General features: G+C 35.4%; 1 protein-coding gene across 1 annotated transcript; it reads left to right on the top strand.

The window, feature by feature from the left end:
* Positions 1-1,635: 1,635 nt before the first annotated feature.
* Positions 1,636-17,059, top strand: LOC139898790 (pyridoxine/pyridoxamine 5'-phosphate oxidase 1, chloroplastic). Its single transcript, XM_071881562.1, has 15 exons — positions 1,636-1,800; positions 1,916-2,092; positions 2,562-2,600; positions 3,836-4,003; positions 4,337-4,442; positions 4,938-5,104; positions 5,554-5,796; positions 7,205-7,293; positions 12,641-12,691; positions 12,790-12,880; positions 13,296-13,400; positions 13,486-13,556; positions 13,646-13,741; positions 14,975-15,077; positions 16,792-17,059. Exons 1-14 carry the CDS (start codon positions 1,651-1,653, stop codon positions 15,039-15,041), a joined length of 1,620 nt encoding a protein of 539 aa, XP_071737663.1. The 5' UTR covers positions 1,636-1,650; the 3' UTR covers positions 15,042-15,077; positions 16,792-17,059.
* Positions 17,060-21,047: the final 3,988 nt, after the last annotated feature.

Genomic DNA, 21,047 nt, shown 5'->3' with positions numbered 1-21,047 from the left:
ATCGAACGAGCTACCATAAATAAACGAACCTTGAGCGCATGGTGGGATCGATTCAAAATCCACTAAACCTTGAAAGAAGCCTTTACCATCATCAATCAATTTGTCCACTTCCTCTTCGTACCTAAGCATCTACCAATCCTTATCCTTCTTCGCCTTGTTTTTACCTTTCTTTACACGAGGACCCAAAGGATGATCAATAACGGCTTGGTCACCAAAAGAATAATAAGTATATACTTTATCAACAGTTGGGGCAACAACAATTTGTTGCAAATTTGAATCAGAAACTTCGACAACAGGGATATCCACGCAATTATTAAACAAGTCTCGATCTTCTTGAACTCGAAGCGGCGAATTAGAAAATGCACCTTCATCAAAACTACCAAACTTCAAGCATGAACATCAAACTCTCTCATCCACAAGTCCACTGTCCACTCACAACATCATCTGCAACAACATATACAGTAGCATCAACAACAGTGTCCTCGTTTACTTCAGCACTAATTTCTTGCGCAATCTCTTGAACGACAACCGAAACCACTAATGCGTCTTGCACATTATCAACTTGTTTGTCATAAAAAGGATGTCCCTCCATAACAATCCGGTTCGAAATGGCAAAGAGATCGGAAGGGAAAACATCATTAAACCAATTGTCATCCAACAAAAGTTGGGTTCACCTCTTTCACCCATAACTTAACATTCGAAAAACGGCCAATTTTCTAAATTGACTTCGATGAATCAGATACATGCTTAGCACATCCGGTCTTTATCAAAGCGGACGATGATCCAACACTACCAAGACTTGATGTTAGTTTTATTCCCAAATGTTTGCTTTTTAATAATGGCCGGGTTTACTCAAGTTGTTTTTTTATATAGCAAACTTACACATGCTATATGATTTTTACACGAACTTGTCCTCACCAGGAGTTGAACCCATAAACTCAGAGGGGCACCTCGATACCGCAAGGCCATTGACCATTTGGTTACTCAAGTTGTTAGTCTCTGTTTAATTTTACTTGGACATGTGATAACGACTTGTTGGTTCGATAAATGTATGTTGGATGATTCATTGTCTAGGTATGAATGTTGTTTACGATGGCTGTTAGTAGTATTTTTTAGGGGCAACCTTTTCTGGTTTGTTTTTATGATTTAGCAGATGTTTCAGCGCCATTTTAAGTGCGATCGAGTTTATAAGTGTTGAAATTATAGTTCATGTGCTAGTCTTCAACCGGTTTGTACAAGTACGATGTTTTGGTTTGTACTCAAGTATCATTTCAATTGATGTGTCAAATAGATTGGTGGGTCTATCATTCAGACGCTTTAGGATCTGAATCAATAGTGATCTATTTAACTTTTAACTCAATTGAAAAAAAAAGCTGAATACACAGAGTTTCAAGTTTCACACCAACATGGGTATTCACATCACTAATTAAGGTGAAACTAAACAAGCCCTTAGAAATTAAATAATTAAACTTTTACTCAAAAGTAAAGTGTAAAGCCTAAAGCACCAACATGAGAAATGTAAAGCCTAAAAAATATGGTAGGAGCGGACCTCATGCTGCCAACAAACACCAACATGACCAGAAGTCTAGTTTCACACCAACCATCTCAATGATGCAAACAAAGCCCATTTCCAATTTCCACTAAAACCAAATGGTGCAATTCTTACCCAAAAACAGAAATAAGGCTATGATACTGACACACTCTTGTTCGTTCATCACTCGTTTACTTTCTTCTTCACTCCCTTCAACTTCTACTCCAACTATAATCACACCTTCTTCCCCTCTTCAAAAATCTCCCCACGTAATCAATCCCCTTTTCATCTATTTCTTTCATTTTGTATATATATATTTTTGTTTAATTGTTATATATTGATACTTGTTTTATTATATGAGCAATTTGATAATTGTGATTTTAGGGTTTATTCGGTTCAATTTTGAGGTACAAATTTCGTGGTTATTGTTGTTCGAGAGAGCAAGTAATGGCTAACAACATGAAATTGAGTGACACAATTTCGTATTTAAATCAACGACAAGCTGCTGAGGTTGATGAGATTCTTATGGGTCCTCTTGGATTTAGTGTTGATCAGCTTATGGTTAGTCAATTTACTATCTAGGTTTTATTTACTGTAGTTATTTTGTGTTGGGTATAACATATTATACCATGTTTAATGCTTAATTAAATCAGTATTTGGATCTATTTAATTATCAATTAACTATATATATATATATATATATATATATATATATATATATATATATATATATTTAAATACATTACTTCGTGGAGAACGTCTAATTATTACTGTTGATTATGATTATGATTATGATTATGATTATGGTTATTTAGTATTGTTTAGTCAATGTTAGTTTATATAAACAAACAATCGCTTACTATGACGCGAATCATGAGTACATGACCATTGGTTACTTTGTGTTGTTGTACATTGTCGAGTTTTTTTGTAAAGGGTGCAAATCTACTATGAGCTTTTGAAGGATGTGTCAATTTATGGTGGCCTATTGTAATTCATTTTATAATGTTTTGATGACGTGTTGTATTTGCAGGAATTGGCTGGTTTAAGCGTTGCTACAGCGATTGCAGAGGTGAGTTATGGTGATGTCACTTTAATAGTGTTTGTCCCGAATTATTGGACATATACGGTATTTTCATTTGAAGATCCTTTTTTTGAGCTGCAAGAATGAATAATAGTTCATCCCGTTTACGTGATTAGACTTGAAATGAAGAGAGTATGTTGGAAAATGGTTGTAAAAATTGGAACTTTAGATCCTTTAACTATGGAAAAATAGATAAACTGACACATCAAACTACCTAAAAAGCTTTAAAGATAATGGTGAATTAAGGAAATGTTGAAATCCAACGGAGTGCAGTAAGGCTACTATTTATTTATACTCAACGATGAGCCTATAATTAGGTCATTTATAAGGAGTTACTATATACTAATTTCGCACAGGGACAACTTCATCTGTATTCCCATTTATATACTCATTTCATATCTAAATAAGTTGTAGAACAATCATTACTGCTTATAATATGTAATGAAAAATAGCTATCCCTATAATATTTTATGTTGTGGCTAAAAATTATTGAATAATTAGATAAGAAGTTGGTGTAAAAAAATAGTTACGTAAGATAAATGAGAAAATACATGGTAAAAAAAAAATGCGATGCTGCTAAGATAATAGTTAGCGTAAGATAATGTTGTAGCGGTAATCAATTGATAGTTGGGGTTGGGTCATATTGACCTGGCCTAGCTTGTCTTCTTTTTAAAATTAAGAAATAGTTAGCGTACAATACATGGTAAAAAAAATGCGATGCTGCTAAGATAATAGCCTATTTTACTGATAAACACTGAAATGATCTAGGAGATTGTAAGCATTTGGGTAATACACTTTGGTCGGTCTTTGACAAATTTGACCTGTTTCATTCTTAGCTAAGGTATTTAAATATGACATTTTTAAGATGTTGGAGAATAATTATAATCAGAAATTTGAACCAAATTTTGATACATGGGCTGTAAAGTACCATCTTTAACAGTAAGTCAAGAATTAAAGCATAGAGAGCAATATGTATGAGATAAGTAAGCTTGCATGTTCAGACTGATAGATATAAATAACTTTGTTTTCTGGTGTTGATCGTATTGTTAACTTTAGGTTCATGATAATCCCATAATAGTGCTGTTTTAACTTTTTAAGCTGATACTTGTACATATTTATAACATAGATTATCTTATTTAGGATGCTTTAACAATAAATATTTAGAGGAAGATTCGTTCTAATGTCATTATGCTTATCTTCTCTTTGTGGAATTTTGTTGACAGGTCTACAATGTGAAGGATTATAATCGTGTTCTAACAATATGTGGCCCAGGAAATAATGGTGGGGACGGCCTTGTAGCTGCTCGTCATTTGTATCACTTTGGATACAAACCGTTCGTTTGTTATCCTAAACGTACTGCAAAGCCACTTTATACAGGTCTGGTGACTCAGGTAGAGATATACCCTGAACTTGTATGAAAGAAATGTGTGCTGGTATTTCGAATTGGGTCTAATATGGGTTATATTTTATCCCAAATGGTCAACTAAATGACGAGAACCTCTCTAATTGTACTAAAGTTACCTGAAGTGTACTTCTGTTTCGTACTTCTTTAATTGCTTTGTTCAAAGAAGATTTTTTTTTTTTTTTAATTAACAGATACAATTAAGAACTTTATTAAAAAATGGACAAAAGGTGTTGAGATTCAGCCCTATATACCCATCTTGCCATCTCTACGACAGTGCATTTTTCTATTTAGTCTGAAATGCTTATTTAATATATTGCAGCTAGAATCATTAGGTATCCCTTTCATGTCGGTGGATGATCTGCCTATGAACTTATCAGAAGACTTCAATATTTTGGTTGATGCCATGTTTGGTTTTTCGTTTCATGGTAAATCTTCTTCGTGTACCTTAATTCATGCCTGTACATATGAAGATGCATGGAACTAGTTAAAACAAAATAGTTTAGAAGGAAACTGGTCAAGCAGATTAAAGCTTGGCCATTATCCGAATTGTCTACGACCTCTTATATTGCTTAGTAAACAAAAATGTTCATTGGTTTCGTAATAGTTTATGTGACTTTATGTTAGGTATTAATAAGGAAACAGGAAAAGGCCAAATACATTTAGGTTGGTCAACCCAACTCGAATACTCGATCAGTAACGTCCTGAAAAAGTGAGAAGACTCACCAAGCTAGCTTGGTATAAACTGAACGACTTTGTGTGTAAATTAAGATGATAATATTTTTATGTCAGTTAACTTCGTTCTTAATCAGGAAGAAATTTACAGGAATAGACAACAAGTAGTTGGACTATGAATTTTTTTTTTTAGTCTCACGTAGTTTTGCACTACCAAATATCTTTCTGCATCGTTTATTTTCTTTCAGGTACACCAAGGCCACCATTTGATGAGTTGATTCAGCGGCTAGTAAATCTTAAAAAATATAGTGAAGTTAATCAAAAACCAACCGTTATTGCCTCTATAGATATACCGTCTGGATGGCATGTAGAAGAGGGAGATATCGATGGTGACGGAATCAAACCTGATATGTTGGTATGTTCTCATAGAAACCGTGCATTTAGGAGCAAATATTAAATAAATCATTGGTCGACTTTAAAGTTGAAATGTTTTAATCCTTGACGCAATGTACCTAGAGGGTAAAATTTTGACCCACTTATGAATCGGTTAATTTGGGTTATGATATAACTCTAACGAGTCAAATTAAATTACTTAAACTAATAAGGAAATGGGTCATAATGGTAGGTAAAGATAGTATGAAGTTTGTGCAAACATCCTCCTATACCACTTTATTCAGAAAGTTGCAATACTATAGTAGTTTTGTACTCATACTTTACAGGCTTTATTATCATTTAAAAGAAAATGGACAAAGAATAAATCCGGGTCAACCCGACTCGACCCATACCAAGATATAAGTATATAACCCATTATCTAATCAGTCGGTTTCTCATTTTGTTTTTAAATGTATATTCTGCATATGTTAGGTTTCTTTAACTGCTCCTAAGTTGGGTGCCAAGAAGTTTTGTGGGTCCCATCATTTCTTAGGCGGGAGATTTGTTCCACCTTCGATTGTGGATAAGTTTAAGCTTAACCTTCCACCATATCCTGGAACGTCTATGTGTGTTCGAATTGGAAAGGCTCCTCAAGTTGACATTTCATCAATGAGAGAGAATTATATATCTCCTGAACTAAAGGAGGAAGAAGTGGATGCCGACCCGTTTGTTCAGGTACGAGCCATGGTTAGATCGCAAAACTTGTTAGAAGTGAATGTTCTTGTTACATTTCCTACTCTAAGGTTTTATTTTTGAATTATGGGGGTGTTTGGCTATTCGTTAAAGTGATAATTTCAGTTTTATAATTTTTTTTTTCTCACGTAAAATAATAAACAATTATGGGTGTTTACGAAGAATGATTAAGATGTTTAGGATTGCTCCATTTACATATGAATAGGTTTAGTTGGGTTATTTTTCTTTTATCTCTAATCGATAAAAGCAGTGACCAGAAACGGGTCGGAAACAGTCATAGGATAATCTATGTAGGCCGTGTACATCTGAGTAAAATGTAAGGGTGCAAACCAAAGTCCCACATCGGTCATGAGACAAAACAAATGTATGTATATAAGTCTAAGGGGAAGTCCCTCTATCACCAATTGGTTTTAGAAAAGGATGGACTTTTGGGCTTATATTGCAGGACATTGTGTTTGGGCTATACGATCCTTAACAAATGGTATCAGAGCTAGGCTATAGCCCCGATGTGGTGGACGGCGCAATGAGCGCACCCCTGAGCGCACGCAGCGATGTGGCGCGACCCTGGCCGATGAGTTGATCCTAGAAGCCTTGTATCGAAATCTCCCTGCCCTCCCACCAGGTTGAGAGTTCCGAGTTGGCGGCGGTAAAGGTTGGATCCGGACTATCGTTGGAGGGGAGGCCTAGATGGACTTAGGTTTGAGGGGAGGTTTGTAAGGGTGCAAACCAAAGTCCCACATCGGTCATGGGACAAAACAAATGTATGTATATAAGTCTAAGGGGAAGTCTCTCTATCACCAATTGGTTTTAGAAAAGGATGGACTTTTGGGCTTATATTGCAGGACATTGTGTTTGGGCTATACGATCCTTAACATAAAATACTCATCTTCCCGATGTACCTTGAATAGGGAAAACCTTATCTATTTACGTTTATTTGCTACTGTTGGTGCAACAGTAGTAACATGACCAACAAACCTATTTGCTATTACCAATTAACAAAAGATGAAACGGTTCAGTAGGTTACCTGAATCGCTTTTTTAACTTTCCTGGTGTGTTGTATTTACGCATTGAGGTGTTTTAGTAACAGTATAGCTTATATACAAAAAAATAACATAGGAAAAAATGTGTTTGTGGGTCAACCCAACTGATTCAACGAGCTGCACAACCTACCCAGTTTGCCACCTCTACTGGTTACTTTTTGGCCCACTGTGAATCTTTATGAGATTCTTAAGCAGTTTCCTTGATCTAGCGTTGTCCTTATTTAAATTGTGAAAAGTTTATAGTTTCTTAGCAATTAATGGTTATGTATGATGCTGGGATTGCAACCAGCATACTCACTTAATTGTCTAAATTAGTATTATATTAAACGAGACAAATTGTTCTTCAACAGTTCCAGAAATGGTTCGATGATGCAATGGCTGCTGGCTTGAAGGAACCAAATGCTATGGCATTATGCACTGCTGGCAAAGATGGCAAACCGTAAGTACTTCTAATTATCAATTTTCATGATAATAACAAATAGAAAATCCATAGTGCATAGTATAGATAAATTGTTCTTTATTTTTAGTGATTCGAATCCGCATACATAAATATAATTTAAGGAATCTTTTTGACTGATATCAATGAAGAAATTTGGTACCAGATTATAAGACAGAATAGTAAAATTTAAGAACAAGAACTTATTGGAAATCCTTCTCCAATTATAGAAAAACTCTTATTACATTCATATTATTACATAAAGCAACTATCCCTATTTATAGTTGATTAACCTTGTCCTTTAAGCAAGTCTAGAATAATCTAGGATAATCAAGTTTAGAATAATCTAGAATAGTCAAGTCTAGAATAAATTAGAAAAGTCAAGGAAGAAGCAAAATTGAAAACAATGACGGCTAGCCCACTTGTTATCCGTTCACATGTTCCACCTCCTCAAATCCATTTGAGATATAATTTCACAAAATAAACCTCTAACTATTACTTTATGTCAAGATTGGTCCAACAATCACCCCCCCCCCCCAATCTTGACCTTGAGTTATCATTTATTTCTTTGAGTCTTCAATCCTTTGAACCCCAAGAATCTCTCTCATTTCAGCAAACTTTAACTTCGGCAATGCTTTTGTAAGAATATCAGCCCGTTGTTGATCTCCACTGATGTGTTCAACTTTAATCTTCTCGTTTTCAACACACTCTCGTATGAAATGATACCGTGTGTCGATATGCTTACTTCTTCCATGAAATACCGGATTTTTCATCAATGATATTGCTGACTTATTATCAACTTTGATCACAACTTGTTCTTTTTTTCTTCCAGTTATTTCAGCTAAGAGTCCCCTTAACCATATTGCTTGACAAGCTGCTGCAGTAGCAGCCATAAATTCTGCTTCGCAGGATGATAAGGCCACCGTTTGTTGTTTTTGTGAATTCCAAGCAATTGGTCCATCATCAAAGTAGAACACTAATCCAGTAGTACCCTTTCCATCACCTGGGTCCACCGAGAAGCTGCTGTCGCTAAATTCAAGTAGATTATTGCTACCATTCCTTCGATAGTGAATACCCAGGTCTACTGTACCTTTCAAGTACCTGAGAATTTGCTTAACAGCTTGAAGATGAGTAATTTTAGGAGTTTGCATATACCTACTTGCATATCACACCGAGTATGCAAGATCCGGCCGTGTGTGAGTTAAATACCGAAGGCATCCAATTGTTTTTCGGTATTCAGTTGCATCAACACATTTGCTGCCATCATCTTTCATCAACTTCAGACCTGGTCCCATTGGATATTTGGTGGAATTGCACTCCCACATTCCTGCTTCCTCTAGGATTCTTTTAGCATATCTTGATTGATGAATTTTTATTCCATCTATGTCTTGTATTACTTCGAGTCCGAGATAATAAGAAAGTAAGCCCAGGTCACTCATCTCGAATTTATGTTCCATTTGCCTTTTGAATTGTTTAATTTTCTCCGGGTTATTACTCGTTACAATCAAATCATCAACATAAATTCCTACCAAAAGTGATCCTTCTTGTGTTCTTTTTGTGTATACAGCTTGTTCAAGCTTACACCTTTGAAATCCATATTCCTTTAGAACTCCATCTAATTTTGTATTCCAAGCACGTGGGGCTTGCTTCAAGCCATAGAGAGCCTTTGACAGTCTGTACACCTTTTGTTCCTTCCCCTTTATCACAAAACCTTCTGGTTGAGATACAAAGACTTCTTCCTTGAGGTCACCGTGTAGAAATGCTGTTTTAACATCTAGGTGATGAACATCCCACCCTCTTTGGGCTGCCAAAGCTAGAATAAGTCTAACAGTCTCAAGTCTAGCTACAGGTGCGAATACCTCGTCAAAGTCTACACCATGTGTCTGGATGTAGCCTTTGGCAACTAGCCGTGCTTTATGTCGTGTGACATTTCCTTTTGCATCCCTTTTAATTTTGTATACCCATTTTAGTCCAATAGGTCGGTGTCCTTGGGGTAGATCCATTAACTCCCAAGTATTATTCCTTTCAATGGAAGCTATTTCACCTTCCATAGCTTGCTTCCATTCTTTATGTCTTGTAGCTTCCTTGAAATTTGTTGGTTCTCCTTCGGTAAGAAGAAGATCATATATATCACTTTGATTTTTCCAACCTCGTGGTGGTGTATCATCATATGTCTCCTCTTCTGCCATAGATGGATCTGACTCATTGACTGTATCTGTCGGGAGACGAGACATCATAGGTCCTCTCTGTTTTACTGTTGTTTCACGACTGCTAACATCAGAATGGGTTATGCTTTCCTCATTGGTCGATCTTCCTTGACTTGAGGAGTTGCTGCTTTGTGGGCTATATGAGCTACTTGGGCTGCCTGGTTCAGTAGGCCCATTTTCGGAATTTTGATCAGCTGAGACAACTTTACCGGGGTTTATATGTATCACGAATTCTCCTTTGTGATTAGGTTCTTGATTGTATTCTACTCCGGAATGCCAATCCCATTTGCGTGCTTCATCAAATTCCACATCTCGACTGATTACGATTTTCATCTTCTCGGGATCATACATACGATGTGCCTTAGTTCCTGGTTCAGTTCCTAAATAAACCATAGGAATACTTCTGTCATCAAGTTTTTTTACTTGATCTGAAGGTACTTTCACATATCCAACACATCCAAACACACGTAAATGATCAAGATTTGGTCTTCTTCCTTTTAAAACCTTATATGGTGTTTGATTTTTCAGAATCTTTGTGGGCAACCTGTTTAGAACATAAACCGAGTGACGTACTGCTTCAGCCCATAAACTTTGTGGCATATCCTTTGCTTTAAGAATACTCCTTGTTGTGCTCATCACTGTTCGATTTCGCCTTTCAACGATACCATTCTGTTGTGGTGTGTAAGGTGCAGTCAATTGTCTTGTGATTCCAGCATAATCACAATACTGATTGAACTCGTTGGATGTAAATTCTCCTCCCCGATCAGTTCTAAGGACCTTTATTTTCCTTCCATATTGATTTTCAGCAATCGCCTTGAATTTCTTGAATTGCTCAAACGCCTCTCCTTTTGTTTTTAACATGAAAGACCACATAAACCTGCTGTGATCATCAACAATCAGCAGAATATACTTGTTTCCAGCTTGGGAGGCAGGGGATATGGGTCCGCACAGATCTGCAAAAACCTGTTCCAGTGAATTTTGGGCTCTAAAAGTTGTTTGAACAGGAAAACTTTGTCGTGAATGTTTCCCTGCTAAACATGCTTCGCACATCTGTGTAGGGTGATCAATAACCGGCACTCCATCAACTAGATTGTTGGTCCCTAGCCGCTTTATTGTATCAAAGTTCACATGACCGAGACGGACATGCCACAACCATGCTGGATCATCAATCTTGGCATGTAGACAGATTGGTGTCCCAACCTCGAGATTAATTTTATACAGCCGATTAGGAGACCTTTGAACCTTCATTAGCAGCGATCCATCTACCTCGAACATATATAAGAAACCATGTTTGATCAAGATTACACAACCCCCTTCTTCAGCTTGCCCAAGACTAAATATGTTAGTCTTTAAGTATGGGATATAAAGTATGTCGGTCAACAAACGTTGTTCACCATTCTTACATGTTAAAAAAATAGATCCTCTTCCTTCTATATCTACACACGAGCTATCCCCAAATCTCACTGTACCACCAATATCCGTATCAAGTTTTGAAAACAGTCCTTTTGTTTCCTGTCATGTGGTTTGTTGCTCCAGTATCTAAGTACCACATGTTTTCTCCACCATCATGTGACTCATACTTTGCTGGAAAAACCTTCATTTCACTTAGATGAATTACTTCCTTCTCGCTTCTTTGATTGGCTACGGATATCAATAGTGCAGGTCTATCATCATTAACCACTGGTAGTTCGGTTGATCTAGCTTGAGTCAAATTTGCTTGTTCTCTTTTCTTTCGTGTTGGACAATCCGATGAGAAGTGTCCAAATGCATCACATCGAAAACACTGCAGCTTGGATCGATCTTTAGTTAAGTTTTCAGTTGTTTGTCTACCAGCAAAAAAGTTTTGTCCGCGGCCTGAACCCCTTCCTCGACCACCAAACTGTCCACGACCTCGGCCCCTACCCTGGGTGTCTTGGCCATTCCCTCGACCTCGACCTCGACCAAAGCTGTTTTCCCTTTTCTTTCTTGAGTCCCATCCTTCATAGGACAACAGAAGTTGGTCATGGCGAAGTTGGTCATGGCTGTTATTTGTAGTCTTTAGACTGGTTCGTTCTTCGTAAGCTTTTAGCCTACCCACAACTTCCTGAAATTTCACCGTTTTGAGATCAACCAGTTGGTCGATAGTGGCTGCAATATTTAAGAATTTTTCTGGTATGGCAGTTAATATTTTTCTCAACAACGTGGTTTCCTCAATGACGGTTCCAAGTGCAGCTGATTTTGAGGCAATTCCAGAAAGTTTTGCTGCAAAATCATCAATTTTTTCGCTATCTTTCATCCGTGCTGCTTCAAATTCAGCTTTAAGAGTTTGAAGCCTAGCCTCCATCACTCGTTCAACTCCAAGGTGACGGGTCTTGATTGCATCCCAGATTTGCTTTGCATGGGTGCAACCTGCAACTTGAAGAATCAAGTCTTCAGGTAAAGACTGATACAGATAAGCGATTGCAGCATTATCCTTTTTCTGATCGACATCAGTTCCAGGTTCAATTGATTCCCAGATTCCATGTGCCTTAAAAATCGCTTTGATCCTAAGCGACCAGATGGGATAATTGGTCGCAGTTAGGATAGGGCACTGGAACGTAAGATGGCTGGTATCCTTGATTGCATCCGAGGTATTGATAATATCCCCCATGAATCTGGTCTTCGATAGACGCTCGTATTTTTCTGTCTTAGAATCTGGTGATTGATCTAGTCCTTTTGATCAACAACACGATCCCTTTTGTAACTTAGCTCTGATACCAATTGAAGAAATTTGGTACCAGATTATAAGACAGAATAGTAAAATTTAAGAACAAGAAATTATTGGAAATCCTTCTACAATTATAGAAAAACTCTTATTACATTCATATTATTACATAAAGCAACTATCCCTATTTATAGTTGATTAACCTTGTCCTTTAAGCAAGTCTAGAATAATCTAGGATAATCAAGTTTAGAATAATCTAGAATAGTCAAGTCTAGAATAAATTAGAAAAGTCAAGGAAGAAGCAAAATTGAAAACAATGACGGCTAGCCCACTTGTTATCCGTTCACACGTTCCACCTCCTCAAATCCATTTGAGATATAATTTCACAAAATAAACCTCTAACTATTACTTTATGTCAAGATTGGTCCAACAATCAAGATTGTTGTTGTGTCTGATGCAGATCATCACGAATGGTTTTGCTGAAAGGATTTGACAAAGACGGTTTTGTCTGGTTAGTGATTTCTGTATTATAATACAAGGATTAAAATAAGTACAACAGGTGACAATTAGTTTCCAGGTTTAATTATATCCACTGTAATTCATAATCAGGTACACAAATTATGGAAGCCGAAAAGCTAAGGATTTATCCGAGAATGCCAATGCATCACTTCTATTTTATTGGAATGGGTTGAACCGCCAGGTAAACCTATATCTTTCTGGTTTTGCATTTATCGTAGGTGGCTAATTACATCTTACTTATAACTTTGTTTATTTTGGTTGTTGTTTATCTTCAAGTGCTCAGATTTAATTAATTTGCCTCGAAGGGGAACATGTCAAATGGGTTGAATGGGTTGAAAATCTTCTAAAGTTTAAAACTTGTGCATACAATCTTCTTAATCATGTTATTGAAAATTTAGATTACTATTGTAATTTTCTTTTATCTATAATCATAGTTAACTTATTGCTGATATAATTGCTAGCTAACCTGACCCGACATGTTGTGATTCATACAAAAAATACACTTATCATCTCAAAACCTGACCCGCCCAATGCCCATCTTGCCACCTCTACCATAAATGATAAACCATTTACGGGTCACAATCTTTGATTGGCAGGTGCGTATAGAAGGTTCTGTCGAGAAGGTTTCCGAAGAAGAGTCCGAGAGTTATTTCCATAGTCGCCCTAGAGGAAGTCAGATTGGTGCAATAGCCAGTCAACAGGTTTTCATCTTTTAATTATACGTTCCTGCATTATTTTTTTCCCGTAACTTTTTATTATTGTCTTTACATTCTTCGTTTTTGTTAGAGCTCTGTACTTCCGGGACGTGATTTTCTTCAGCAGGAATATAAAGATTTGGAAACAAAGTTTTCCGATGGGTCAGTGATCCATATATATCTCAATTAAAAGTATTTTAAGTCTCGTTGCTAGTGTTTTATTGGTAAAAAGTGTTATTTTTCTTTCTCAGAGCTCTGATCCCGAAGCCGAAACATTGGGGTGGTTACAGACTTAAACCTAATTTTTTTGAGTTCTGGCAAGGACAGACATCACGATTGCATGATCGGTAATCTTCTTAATTATATTTCTTGCAAAATTTCATCTAAGAGTCATGGTTGTAAAAATCGGACTAGTCGGCCAACTAGTCGCCAGAGTAGTTGGGAAATGTAAGTACCCCGACCCAACTAGACCAAAGTCGCTCTAATAAGTCGGTCAACGAAGGTCAATGGCGGTCAAAAGTCGGTCATAAGCCCGGAAAGTTTATTAAAATCACTTGCATGTTGAAGTTAGCGCAGAAGGAAGTGGAGAAGGATGTAGGGTGTGTAGTTAAAAGGTTTTAAACTAGTTGAACCAACCTCCATAGCCCAGCCACATTTGATTATTTTTATTCTTCCATGAGATCCTATTAGTATGTTGTGGGTTGGACCCTCCCAACGCAAAGTCAAAGTTGGTCAAAATCGATTAAAATTGATCAAAGTCAAAGTTGATCAACGTCTACTAGTCCCTATATGGTCCCGGCAGACTACTCCCGACTGGTGACTTTTACAATCATGCTAAGAGCTCATGCAATATTAGTCTTTTGGCTAAGAGAATGTGCGAAGACCGCTAAAGTGCCAATAATATCATGACCTTAACAAATGCTATATGATAACGATATTTTTTTTTTTTTTTTTTAATTAATTTTTTTTTTTTTTGAACTGCGAAATTATATAAAAGAAAAACCACTAGCAACGACCTAGAGGAGAATTACAAAGGCTTCAAGAGCCAGAGTTCCAACTAATGTCAAGTCTACCTCTATGAGATAACAAAGAATATTAAAATAAACGTATATATTCTAGTAAAATACATTTCTTCATGACACAAGAATTAAACATATCTAATCTAGATGATAGAGAAGATATTTATGTGAATACCAATGCTCATCTTATCCTCAATATGGACTAAATAAAGTTTAAGGCGTATATTTCCATTTTTCACATATTACTTCAGAAATTAGCCATTCTATGATCTTTATTAGGGTTTATATGGTTAAATATAATACAGTAGATGGCAAGAATAAAAATCCTAAGCCTAAGGCTTTGGGCTCGGTGCTGTTTTGTAACCATGCTCAGCCGCAATCCTCATCTCAGTTTTCGTGTGATTTGGTCCCTATCAAACCCTCTAGCAAATATCTACAAGCAAACCTGTGGCTATAAATAGTGAAGGGTGATGACACATTGACGCTAGGGTCGAAATGATTCTAGAATCATCGATATATCATCAATATTTTATAATGTGAGTATTGTTCTTTTGGTTTCAGGTTATGTTATTTTCCTCAAGAACAAAATGACACAAGCACATGGAAAATCAAACGATTGGCTCCATGACTAGCGTTCTTTTCATCCTCGTAATAAAATACTCAAGTACGCATCTTTTTTGGCTTACTGATCTTCTATACCTTTCGTTTCTACTTGCATTTCACATGCATTGTGCAATAATCAGATCCTCATTTTGCTCCCTTGTGTATATTGTTGAATGACAAGTATCTGAAGTATACTGTAAATTTTTTGGAAATAAGATAAAAATGCATAGGTGGATACATATAACTACATAATAATGCTCTCGGAAATTGAGTTATGAACTTATTCTTGGATTGATGAAGGGTAAAGTGTAACAATTTTGACCTTACATTAGTTGGTATGTGGTAATTTATGTTTGTTGAGTCACATGGATAAGCTAAATGGAAATGGGGTCAAATGGATTGATAGTCCCTCAAAATGTACTTCATATAACTTCTAAATTATGTTATTGAACATATTAGATTGGTATATTCGATAATATAGTTATGTAGCCTTTATGATCATATTAACACATCTACTTTGTTACGGTACAAAATTTAACCAAAGAAAAAGATAATATGCAGGTCAGTTAACCTGTCCCGTTTTGACCTGCACTAAAGATGACCCATGCTGCTGCAAACTTTGACCCGTAAATGACCTGCCCATTTTGTCACCCCAGTAAAAAATCCTTAAATACAAATATCTACAATCCTTGTTAAGTATCTTGCCCCAACAACTTTATACACAAATTGTCCTTATCTTTCATTCCAACAATCAAAACAAACAACATCAATAATTGCCAATGAATGAATGTTAACAAACAGCAATTGTGAAGTCTTGTGTTATTTTTTTGCTTTTTCAAAGAAAATGTTGTATTTGAGTGATGTAAAGGGGAAGGGGTTAAGCTTTATTTCTTGTCAAGTAGCTGGAAAAACACCCCAAAAATTTGGAGGTTTATGTCAAGTAAAGATTGATTGATGGACCCTTTCTTTATTTTATTACATGCATGTAGAAACATATAGGTAGGGGGAAGGTTGATTCTGAACAAAGTTGGGGGTCCCACCCATGAGGAAAACATATCTTTTCACAGCCCATTTTTGACCACTTAAAAGCTAAAGATTGTGTATCCAATACTTTTTGCACACATCGAAATTATTTTTTATATTCTTGCTCGTTCCTTCCCAAGTAAATCTGATTCGCACACTTAGTTATTGTTTGAGTGTTTGACCTTTATCAAAAATCTTATATACCATTGTTAATTTAATAATAATTATAATTATAATTAATATTAATATTAATAATAATAATAATAACAATAACAATAATAAACAATATAGCATACACTAATACACAGAACCAACATTATTATTATCGGTCGATAATGACTATTGCACAAAAAGCTAAACTTGCTTGTAATTTTGTTTGCGGAGGTATTGACTTTTAGAACTAGTTAGCTTGGCTTTTTGTTGTTTGAAACCATCAATCGTGTGATAATGTTAAAAGAAATAGTATTATTTGTAGACATAACACTTTTATTTTAAGCCATAGCTTGTTTTTCTTTGCAATTGTAAGTTATGCTAATGAAGCCCTTATGGCTTTCAATAAGAAATTGTACATGCATAATTTATTATGTCTTCGAGGATCAAAAGAGTTTGTTATGAGCTTATTACTAACTTAGATGCATGTTTAATTTTAGTCCTAAGAGCTCTGGTTTGCATTTTCCTTTTACAATTGATACATGGTCGATTATTGTGCACGTTTATCTAACATAATCCTCGACTAATGAATGGTTTTGCAGAAGCTGATGATACCTATGGATTGGAGTGAACATGTTTATTAGTCTCTTGAAACCCAATGAATAAAAGGTCATGCTACTTACACACTTATATAGCATTGTAGTTTGTAGAAATATAATTAATCATATACGTACCCACATGATTATTTGTTAGTTTCAAATTCATTAATACATATTCGGGTTCTTTTTACTACTATACTAAATTCAATTGTGCGCCATGTTTAATTACTATAATGCCCCTGTGGACTGTAACGTTCACAATGTTTATACACAGGGGTATTTTTGTAATTTATTACTTTTTGTTTGTAAGCACCATCTTAAATTACTAAAATGCCGTCGGTGAAACGGGCCCCCCCCCCCCCCCTCCCTCGTTAGATACATTTGTGATGTTGTTTGACACCGACTGGATTGTTCATCTCACAAATGCGAGTGTAACTATTGTAATACTGTTATAATATATAAATATATATATATATATAAATGGATAGTCAATTATTGATACACAAAAGTAATATTATTGTATTACCTAAACTTGTAATATTTTTGCTATAAATAGCCATGAATGCAAGCATTAAACTTGCACCATTTCTCACACTTACAAAGTGTTTCTTTCTTTCTCTCCATTATCATCTTTGTTCTTACACTTCATTATTAGTATTCTAAATCAAGAATCAAATCACTAAAGGTAGTTATAAGCCTACTGAATTATAACATCAAGAATCAAACCACTAAAGGTAGTTATAAGCCTACTGAATTATAACACGTTATCAGCACGATAATCTTAATACTAATTATGGTTGGCTCTGCCACCTAAATGATATATGGTCGGTTATACCACCTGAATAATATATGGTCGACACTGTCTTCTAATTATCATTTATGTTACTAACATTTATATTTCAATTATCTAACATTTATATGGCCGACACTGTCGCCTAATTATCATTTATGTTACTAACATTTATATTTCAATTATCTAACATTTATATGGCCGACACTGTCGCCTAATTATCATTTATGTTACTAACATTTATATTTCTATTATCTAACATTTATATGGCCGACACTGTCGCCTAATTATCATTTATGTTTACTAATATTTATATTTATGTTATATAACATTTATTAATGATTGCTTACATATGGTCGACACTGTCACCTACTTATCATTTATGTTATATTAAATTTATGTTTAATTTTTATATACTTATGAATATAAAGTGACTATAATTTATCATGTTGTTTGTTTTAATAGAAAATGTCGAATCTGAAAAAGCTTAAATTTACTCCTTTAGAATCAACTGGAAACAACTACATGCCATGTGTTATAAAAGTAAAAATGCATCTTAAATCAATGGGTATTCTTGAAGCCATAAATGAAAACAACACTTGTTCTGAAAAAGAACAAGCAACGGCATGTTGCTTTATTCATCAACATATTGATGAATGCTTACAAAATAATTATGTGACTGTAGAAGATCCCCATGTTTTATGGGAAGGTCTCAAAAGCAGATTCAATAATCAAAGAGAAATTTTACTTCCAGCTGCTATGGAACAATGGAGAACATTAAGGTTCCGAGACTTTAAGAAAGTAAATGAATATAGCTCAGCTCTGTATAATACATGTTCACAACTTAAATTCCGTGGACATGAAATAAGTGATGCAGACATGATGGAGAAAACTTTCTCCACAATGAATGCTGCAAACATCACAGTGCAAAGAAATTTGAGAATGCTAAAGTTCAAAACATATCCTGAACTTAATTCATATCTCTTAGTTGCAGAGCAAAATGATGAGCTATTAATGAAAAATCTGCAATCTCGTCCTACTGGTACACTTGCAATCCCTGAAGCAAATACTGCAAATAATTATAAACAGGGACAAGGACGCGGGCAAGGTCGTGGTTATAATAACCATCACCATCATCATGCCAAAAGCCATAACTATGGTAGAAACCATCCTTATGGTAATGGTAATGGGCGAGGACGTGGTCGTGGTCGTTGCCGTGGTGGTCAAAGAAATAATAATCCACGAAAATATAAATATCAACCACAAAACAAGCCCACTAAACAAGATGTTGAAGAAAATTCTTCTAAAAATTCTGAAGAATCTTGCTACAGATGTGGTAGAATGGGCCACTGGGCTAATACTTGCCGAACATCTAAACATCTTGTTAAGATGTATCAGGATTCGCTGAAAGATAAAGAAAAGGAAGTAAACTTTGTGGATAACGTCGATCCAACAGTCACTGAGAAACCATCTGATTTATATGAAGATTTCTTGAATGTTTAAGTTGTGTGTCTTTCGAAAAATAAACGATTTAATATCGTCTGTCTTTGTCATTATGTTTGCTAAATGTTTCAGTACTATCTATTTGCGTTTAAAATATTGTGTAATATTAATGTACTCACTATTTATTTCTTATATATGAAGTTCAATATGAATTTTGCTGGAATACAACATCAATCAAGTGGTGGAGATCTCTGTATAGCAGACAGTGGAACTACACACACTATACTTAAATCCGAGAAATATTTTATTGATCTAAAACCAACGGAAGGAACTATACATACAATATCAGGACCTGCTAACTTGATAAAAGGGATAGGAAAGGCAAATTTCATACTACCAAATGGTACAAAATTTTTAATAAATGATGCCTTATTTTCTCCCAAGTCAAGCAGAAATTTATTGAGTTTCTCCGACATATACCTTAACGGGTATGATTATCAGTCAGTGACAACAGAAAATGAGAAATATTTAAGTATCACTGACAAGAGTCATGTGGTTGAAAAACTGCCAAGACTTAGTTCTGGATTACATTATACACATATAAATGTACCAGAAATACATATGGTAGTTAACGAAAAATATATTGATCCTGGTGTATTCAGTTTATGGCATAACAGATTAGGCCATCCAGGATCAACAATGATGAAAAGGATTATTGAATGTACTCATGGACATCCACTAAAGGATAGAAAAATCCATCATGATACAATGGTTCCATGCACATCTTGCTCTCTTGGAAAATTGATAACTAGACCCTCACCACTTAAGGTTGAGAAAGAATCACCAATGTTTCTTGAAAGAATTCAAGGTGATATATGTGGACTAATTCATCCACCATGTGGACCATTTAGATATTTCATGGTTCTAATAGACGCATCTAGCAGATGGTCTCATGTTTGTCTGTTATCAAGCCGTAATGTGGCATTTGCAAAATTTCTTGCCCAAATTATTAAATTGAGAGCTCATTTTCCTGATTACACCATTAAAAGGGTGAGACTTGATAATGCTGGTGAATTTACATCTCAAGCATTTAATAACTATTGCATGTCTATAGGAATTGTTGTTGAACATTCTGTTGCTCATGTGCATACACAAAATGGTTTAGCCGAGTCATTGATTAAACGTTTACAGTTAATCGCTAGACCATTGATAATGAGAACAAAACTCCCTGTATCTATATGGGGTCATGCAATTTTACATGCTGCTGCATTGATTCGCATCAGACCAAGTGCAAGTCATAAATATTCCCCCCTACAACTTGCTTTTGGTCAAGAGCAAAATATTTCCCATCTTAGAACATTTGGTTGTGCAGTGTATGTTCCAATTGCGACACCACAACGTACAAAAATGGGTCCTCAAAGGAGGTTGGGAATATATGTTGGATATGAAACATCTTCAATATTAAGGTATATTGAACCTATGACAGGTGACGTTTTTACAGCACGTTTTGCTGATTGTCATTTTAATGAAACATTGTTCCCTAGATTAGGGGGAGAAATGAAAAATAAAGAAAATGATGTTTCATGGTGTGAACCTCAATTAAAGTATCTTGATCCTCGCACAAAAGAATGCGAGACAGAAGTTCAAAAGATAATGCATATACAAGAACTTGCAAATCAATTGCCTGATGCATTTACAGATACAAAAACGGTGACAAAATCATATATACCAGCAGTAAATACTCCAGCTCGAATTGAAATTCCAAAAGCTGGCAATAACGTCACTCATGAATCTTTGCCACGTCAGAAACGTGGAAGACCAATTGGTTCAAAGGATAAAAATCCTCGAAAAAGAAAATCAGCTGATAATGAAGTAAAAGAATGTGTTCAAGAAGAACCACAAATCAGTACTCCTACTGCAGAGGAGATTGATGATGTCAATACAGAAATTGCAATCAATTATGCATATTCAAAAATATTATGGAACCGAAATGAAATGAAAAATCTTGATGAGAAATTTTCATTTA

Source organism: Rutidosis leptorrhynchoides, chromosome 3, assembly GCF_046630445.1.
Source record: "Rutidosis leptorrhynchoides isolate AG116_Rl617_1_P2 chromosome 3, CSIRO_AGI_Rlap_v1, whole genome shotgun sequence".
NCBI lineage: Eukaryota > Viridiplantae > Streptophyta > Magnoliopsida > Asterales > Asteraceae > Rutidosis > Rutidosis leptorrhynchoides.
The sequence above is the reverse complement of the archived record's forward strand: the minus strand, read 5'-3'. Positions and strand labels throughout refer to the sequence as shown.

Excerpts from the sequence above, each read along its gene's own strand:
- LOC139898790 (XM_071881562.1), top strand. The coding sequence starts at position 1,651 with ATGGTGCAATTCTTACCCAAAAACAGAAATAAGGCTATGATACTGACA. Across the intron at positions 2,601-3,835 it reads TTGCTACAGCGATTGCAGAG|GTCTACAATGTGAAGGATTA; the intron begins GTGAGTTATGGT and ends TTTTGTTGACAG. Across the intron at positions 12,692-12,789 it reads GACAAAGACGGTTTTGTCTG|GTACACAAATTATGGAAGCC; the intron begins GTTAGTGATTTC and ends ATTCATAATCAG.